General features: G+C 34.8%; 1 protein-coding gene across 1 annotated transcript; it reads right to left on the reverse strand.

Annotated features, from left to right (window-relative positions):
• Nucleotides 1-3,174: 3,174 nt before the first annotated feature.
• On the reverse strand, nucleotides 3,175-7,123 carry LOC121241489. The gene is made up of 13 exons (XM_041139269.1): nucleotides 7,041-7,123; nucleotides 6,833-6,934; nucleotides 6,454-6,525; nucleotides 6,249-6,367; nucleotides 6,037-6,138; nucleotides 5,680-5,796; nucleotides 5,352-5,417; nucleotides 5,140-5,206; nucleotides 4,502-4,555; nucleotides 4,331-4,420; nucleotides 3,875-3,952; nucleotides 3,746-3,784; nucleotides 3,175-3,489 (listed from the first exon to the last, which is right to left on the reverse strand). Exons 1-13 carry the CDS (start codon nucleotides 7,047-7,049, stop codon nucleotides 3,370-3,372), a joined length of 1,035 nt encoding a protein of 344 aa, XP_040995203.1. The 5' UTR covers nucleotides 7,050-7,123; the 3' UTR covers nucleotides 3,175-3,369.
• Nucleotides 7,124-7,723: the final 600 nt, after the last annotated feature.

Consider the following 7,723-nt stretch of genomic DNA (forward strand, 5'->3'; position numbering starts at 1 on the left):
TTAAAAAAATGGATATTTTTATAAAATATCTTATAAAACTAACATCATTTTATAAAAATATATTTATTTTATAATATATTGTAAAACATATAATGTAAAGTGTTGTATATTTATTACTACTCTTTACCAAAACAACAGTTCAGATTTGTTGATTGGGATTAATTAAAAGAACTTGGTCGAAAAAGATCTTAAGATGCCTGCAATTTCTTGCATTATGTTTTCTGAAGCTTGTTCTCTTTCCTCTAAATGCACATATGCATACACATATATTTATGCATACATCCATTGAAATTGTCTCAAGTTGTAACATCTCATTCTTGTAGGTTAGGAGTGTCACGTACCTTTCATAAAAAGAAATTCGACAAGAAATCTCAAATTTCATAAATGAAATTAGAGATTTTATTTTGTAGAAAATGTCTAATAAAATGTCTTCCAAAAATTTAAATGAAATAAACTGAACAAAACTCGTGTCATAAAAGCATGTTTTATTTTAGAAAGTCTAAACTAAAATTTAATGTTCTTTCTATTCCTAACCTGCCTGCTCGTATTCATCATTCTCACCTGGGTGGTTAAAAATATGAAAACAAACAAAAATGAGTCGAAAACTCAGCAAGAAATCCATCACAACGTAAATATACTAAACATAAGGTTTTCATAAACACTTTCATGCTGAGAGTTTAAATTCATGACTATTCATACTGATGATTGTGTTATGCATGACTATTTTAACTGATTTATCTGACTGGCTAACACACTTAATCCTGTGTGCGAGGTTGTGCATTGGCCCCACATCCCGCTACCGCAAGGGGAGCAGCTGATAGTATTCTGGCATACTATAGTGGACCACGACTGAGTTCGTGACTTGCACATCCACCCTAAAACTGAACTGCATTGGTACCATGCATCTGAATCGTCATCTTATTAACTGATCTGATCTTATCTTTCACTTGAATTTAAGATGGCTTACGTGTCTTATACACATGGGATGCATGACATATTACATACATAATCATAATTTTTGAATTTAAACATGATGCGAAATGACATGATTGTATGCTATGCTAGATGACATGTTTATATATGACATGAGTGGTTCATAAATAAATGGCTGGAAATGAACTGGCTTGAATAATAATTATCTATAAACTGAACTGTGATGATCCTAATTTGTGATCAAATTTCTTATTTCGCTGCGTTTCTTCTTGAATAACATTTCGTAACTTGAGACCTATATGAAATAATAACTATCACTAAATTTGTTTGGAAACACATAAGTACTAATATTTTACTTAATTAAACTCCATAATCTAAAAGATAGTGTTAAACATATCAATAAATCCTAGTATCTAAATTACTTAAAATACTTATTTATAATTTAGAAGAATACTCTAGTTATTTTAAAATAACTCATAAAACTTAAATTCTTAAACTAAGTTTTATTTCTTAACATAATTATTAAATCTTATAAGAAACCTAATAAATTCTATTAAATATTCTTAACATCACAATTTTTTTAAATTCTTAACATAATAATTTTATTAAATTCTACTAAATAGATAAAGGAATATTAACAAAATACTCGCAAAACATCTTTATAAAATAGCCTTTGACTAATATATTTATTTAAGAAAACTGACTTTTAAAATGTTAAGCCCAATAAAATTAGTAAACAGTTGTTGAAATAAAATAAAATAAAATATAAATTAAAATACAAATCCATTTAAAATAATTAAAATAGCTTCTGTAAACCATACAACCTGGCCATAACATAATAATACTGTACTACATGAGCCCAACAAAATGAGCTCAACACAAGCGCAAAAGGGCCTAAAGCCCAAAGGCCCATAAAAAAACTCACGGGTTCTTCAAGAACCGAAACACATGGGCTTAATCACAAGGAAAACAGAGAGTTTGAGAGGGAGAGAGAGATTCTGCGAAAGGAAGACTCACCGAGAGAGGCTGAGTGCGACGGCGGCTCCGGGGGTCTAGGAGTGACCGGCGACGCGTCTGGGGGTTTTCCTATGGTGGTGCGACACCGAGTGAGGAAGAGAGAGAGAGAGAGAGTTTAGAGAGAGAACTATGCTAACCGAAATCAACCGAAAACTACCGAGAGGGAGAGGAGGCTGGCGGCAGTCATGGGCTTACCGGAAGGGAGTGGGTACGACGGGGTTGGGCTGGTCGGCTCTTTCTGTGGTGGCCAGGAGGTGGTTCGACGTCCCTCTAGGTGGCTACAGTGGAAGCGAAAAACAGAGGCTTTGGCCTTCATGTCCGTCGCTGCTGCGGCATGCTTTGGCGGCTGAGGGTGGTCCAATATCTTCTAAGGTGGCCGGTAGTGGCATTGACGTGATCTGAAAGTGGTGGTGGTGGTGCCGTGTGGGTTCGAAGCTGGGCTACTCTATGGTTCTCGATGCAACTTTGCGGCAGCACCTAGTTTGGGTGCTCTGTTTTGAGGAGCATAGAACAGGGTTGAGACGTGGGGAAGTTTTTGACGAGTGCATGAGTTTTCCTTCTTCGTGTTGCGTGAAGTGTGTAACGCATATATATAGGGAGCAACTGATAAAAACCCTAGAGAAAAGAGACATGCATGCGCAGTGAAGACGTGCGGGGCAGAGAGGAGGGAAAACGTGGAACTTAAAATATGAGTTATCCTAATAACAGTAAAATATGAATAGTAATAATAATAATGATACGATAATAAATCTATTAAAATTACACTTTATTAATAATATAAAATCTGATAAAATAATAATAATAATAATAACAAATATAATAAATTTATAGCTATATGAAAAAAAATTTACATAACACTTATATTATAGTCTAAACTTAGGATCAGGTTGTTACACAAGTACTCTAAGAATCTATTTCCAATAGCAGAAGCAAGTTCAGTCATTGATCCATATGCAATATATGTTGAGTCTGTTTAAATTTAACAGGATAAGGCAACTTCTACAACTGAAAAATACTCAGAATTTCCAAGCAATAGTCTTTTTAAATTTAACAGGATGAGGATAAAAGGTAATATTAATGATAGGTACTACTATAAATAGTGGTAAATGTAGAAAGAGACTGATTCAGTTTTCCTTCTTACTATCTTGAAGAAAATTTGTGTATTCAATAATCAAATTCTCACAAATAATGATACTATTATTACAAAACAATGATCATGGCAATTCTAAGCATCAATATATACCGTATCAGCAACTTCTAAGCATTGTCTGTATTTGGTCAGTAAAGAAGAAAGGCCTTGTGTATATTTGGGAGCTCTACTGTACTCTTCTCCCTATTTTAGGTCAATGGATGTATCACCATGTGTTCAGCTATCAACTTCTTAATATGAAGAGATGGACCAGCTTCTAAAAATACAGATTAGAGTTTGCTTTGCCGCGGTGGCTTCTTATACGGATCACTCCAGCAATCATCGTTCTTCACTGCTTTTTTCCATCTGTTCTTGAAGATCTCCAATTCAACATAGGACCTGTACCTCACCTGCACAGGAACAGCAATCAAATGATGCCAGTATAACCTTAAACAGCCAGGATCATCAAAGGACACCATACTTAGATTGGATCTCTTAAACATCTAAGGTAAAAGCATCAAAACATTATCCAATAACCACAGCTTATAATGCACAGTACACCTTCATCATGATTATATTGGAAAAAAGAAAATATGTGCTTCCTTTGTATAGGCTTTGGGAAAAATGAGGAGTTTCTGTATGTGCAAGATTTACTGAGGGGCTTACCGCAGCTCTACCACCAGATTGATGCAGCAATGATGTGGCCTGCAAATTCAAAGCTGCTTAGTACTGATGAATATAAGTTCAGAAACCTAAAAAATCTAATGAGTGGCATATTAGAATTTGATTAAATACCAATTGTCCTGCACCATGCGCGCTCATATTTTGGGAAGCTCGGTTAGGTCTCCCAAGAATTTTCTTCATCAATGATAATCATTAGTTAGAGATAGTAAATAAATGTATTGGGGGTGAGAGAGAGAGAGAGAGAGAGAGATGATGATGATGATGATGATCAAATTTATTACAAATTTGATTGAATGATATATAATCAAATTTTGTAGTTTGGAAACAGCAAAGGAAACGATTATTTTATTGAAGTTGCTGTAAAAGAAATAAATGGAGATGAAAATATCATGGGTGGAAGTTGTGAGGAACAACATATCATTAAAGATGTAAAATGAGAATTTCTTTGTGTAGGAATTAACTTTCCATGTGCAGAAAGTATTCTTGAAGGTTAAAAATTCCTCCTATAGGAACTACTATGGGATTGGCTTTGTTATTTTGCAGTAATAGTAAAAAAAAAATTCTAACCTTGTTTGACTCTGAAGCCCCCAATGTAGGAAGACCATAATGTACAATGTACTCGGAATCAACTATTCCAATATTCTTAGACCGATCACCCTGTTAAGGAATGCTTTGCACATATGTTAATGCACATAACAAATTGAAATTATCTTTATACTTACAGGATGCAAAAATTACCTGAGCACAGTAACCAAGCTGAAAATCCAAGCCCCATGCATGAACTAAGTCATTCTGTAAAAACATTAGGGGGGAAAAAGAAGAGGAGAGGGAAAATATATATTAGCGGCGAATCTTAGTGAAGCCCTAGTTCAATTCATCTTAGAGAAGCTATTAATAATGTAATTTGATAGTTCAAATTCAGGTTACAATTGGTCCATCCAAACTGATAAGAAAGGAATGCTTAAATCTTCTATCCAACTGTTCAAGTTCTTTAATGACATAAAGTGGCATGCAAATCCATTCTCACCTCTATAATCAACTATAAAGCATGATTCTGAAAAGTGGAGTGTGAAAACTAGTCATCACTCCTTTCTTCTTTTTTCTTATTCTTTTTGTTTTGTTTCTTAGTAATTTAATTCAGACATCTCGTGGAAATGAATTTGAAGCCAAGAGCTTCCACCCACCACCCTATACTTGGCGGCGGCGGGGTTAGAGTCATGCCTACAGGCAGGCATTGGAAAATGGTGGATAAACTAGTAAGTAGTAACCAAGACATTCTCTCTGATTATACTCTGCTCCAATGTCTAATTATTTAATTCCACTATTCATGTAGTTTTTTAATAGCCTCTGAAAAATTTATGTAAAAGATGACCAACCTGAATCATATGCCAAGCACACTGCCAGGATGCTTTTGAGAAAACAGGAGCCATCATTTCAACCCATCTGTCATATACATCAGCAACCAAATACGTACTTTCACAATGAAGAATTGACAGCAAAATACATCCATATGTAAATATGTTTATGTATATGTTTGTCATGTTAGAAAACTATCAACTGGAAAATGATCTGTGTGTAAGTTTTCTACCCTGTGCATGGAGGATCTGTGCTGTTTTCATCGCACTGTGTTCTTCCAATAAACTTGTATGTCCTCCTGTTAACCAATGCAATAGCAACCACAAAATAGATTTCGAATAAGAAACAACAGAACTGAGAAATTCACATTCATTGAAGTCAAATAGTTTGTGACAAGCTACTGTAGGTAAACAAATTTAAAACATATGGCAACAGATACAGATATTAGTCATGAAGATATTGCAATTGAACTCCATATAGATGGCAACTGCGCTCAAATTCTGCAAAAGTTATAGAGTTACTCACTCTACAACATTACTTTCTTGTAAAAGAGATATAACCTGTGTACTTTTGATGTTCTGTCTCTTGCTGTGAGAAGATGATGAACCTCTGATACACTAGGATCAAGAGCTGGCTGTGATATCTCAAGCCCTTCTTCTTTAATAATTCTAAGATACCTGCATGGAAGAAATTAAGGCACAAAAACTCAAACTTCAAATGTTTCACTTGAAAATTCCAATACACACTCTGTAAATTCTTTGGCAATCCATATTTTGCAAGAGAAACCATCACATTATCTGTTCATAAATGCATACATGAACAGACACAACAGAAACATCATCCTATATACAAAGTATATTTACAAAAAAGCATATTCAGTTATACGCATATACAAACTCATAATCAAGCTTACTGACCTTCCAACATGAAAATGGTCAACTCCAAGATCTTCATCCCAGAGGAAGATGTAGGCATAGTTAGACACAATATCAGGATGTAAGAAACGCTTGGCAAACCACCTAATTCATGGAAAAAAAGAAGAAGCTATATGAGTTAGTGAGGATGGACTAGACTTATCTGAATAAGTATACATATATATTAGCACTAACTGGTATCAAATAAATATTACCACTTGGTTTGATTAATTGCAGAAACATGTATGGCATGATTGCTCCAGTCTAAATCTTTCCAATCGTCCACATTGCCATCATAATGGAAAAGCATCACGACGAAATCATTTGGCAGAAACTGTAATTCATTTGTGAAAAGAGAAATTAAATCCAATGATACCACAGAAAACAGATGTAACGAGGGCATGGAAGTTGAATTTTCACCTTCTTTACAATTTTATTCACACTTTCCTTTTGCTTGATGCCAGCTGCAATGGCCAACAAGTTCGCGAATGACTTCGAGTTCTGAACAGAAGTAGCATTGTACATAAATTGATGGACAAATCGCATAATTTGGACAATAAAAGACTCCAGACTCAATTGTAAGTCAAATAAGCAAAGTTCAGATAACATTAAGGGATGATTAACAAATCATGGGTATTAAAAATGCTTGATAGAAAATAAAATGTGACCAACAATCAACTAAAATCAGAAGTCATTGAACAAGAAAGTAAAAACTGCAAGGTTCTTTAGTAAAACGACCAAGTGACACTGCCTGGAATGGCACACTACCACTGAAACCTACACCTAAAAGTTGACGCACCTTTTTATCCAGGGGCCCCCCTAGTGGTCGCATTTCCAAGTCAGAAGTCTTGGAAACGATTCCCTTGGGTAGTGGTTCACTTCCTTGGTGATTGCATTCAGTCTGAATACAAACAGGAATCAACATAAGAGTATAAAAGTTGATCATTACATACTGGAAGAAGGAACAAATCATGCATCTATTTGGCTTTTGAGAGTTAGCAACATACCTCAGACATCTTAGATCTTGTACTCTGTATAGCATCCACTTCGATTCTAACACTCTGCACAGCATCAACCCATCCCCAAGGCGAAAACCTCTGTGCCAATAAGGCTCTCATTATTACTTCAAATTTGTAAATTGCCCTTCTTGGGCCTATAAAATTGTGCACAAGATTAAGATGGTTTCATATAGAGTCCATCATGTATTCTTTTGTTTAAGGTGCACTTATATAGCATTTTCAGAGAAGATATGAATGAAAATGTCAAGTTTATTTGTAAGCATAGTTAAGAAAACAATGCTGACAAAACTGTAGTTCAGACCTAATTTCAATTATAAGATACCTCTGCGCCAAGAGATCAAACTAAATGAATCAGTGTGTTTTCAGTATAGAAAAACTCAAATGATCACATATAAATAGTAGTAATGACTGAGTTGAAAGTACATGCTACCTCTTTATATTCTGTGACTGCAAATGCACTTCCTATGATCAATAAAGCTGCACAAATCAAAACTAGAGCGGAAAGGAATGTGCATCTCATTGTTCTCTTCCTCTTAGGCTCCACCATTACATATATCTGGAAGCAAAGAGGAAATTAAAAGAATATCAGTCTCATGAAAGGGAGGCAACGGGCATCCATAATTTCCTTCTATAAAGACTGGATGCATAAAGCAGCATGCATTAGAAAATAA

The sequence above is a fragment of the Juglans microcarpa x Juglans regia genome, chromosome 7S (assembly GCF_004785595.1).
Source record: "Juglans microcarpa x Juglans regia isolate MS1-56 chromosome 7S, Jm3101_v1.0, whole genome shotgun sequence".
Classification (NCBI taxonomy): domain Eukaryota; kingdom Viridiplantae; phylum Streptophyta; class Magnoliopsida; order Fagales; family Juglandaceae; genus Juglans; species Juglans microcarpa x Juglans regia.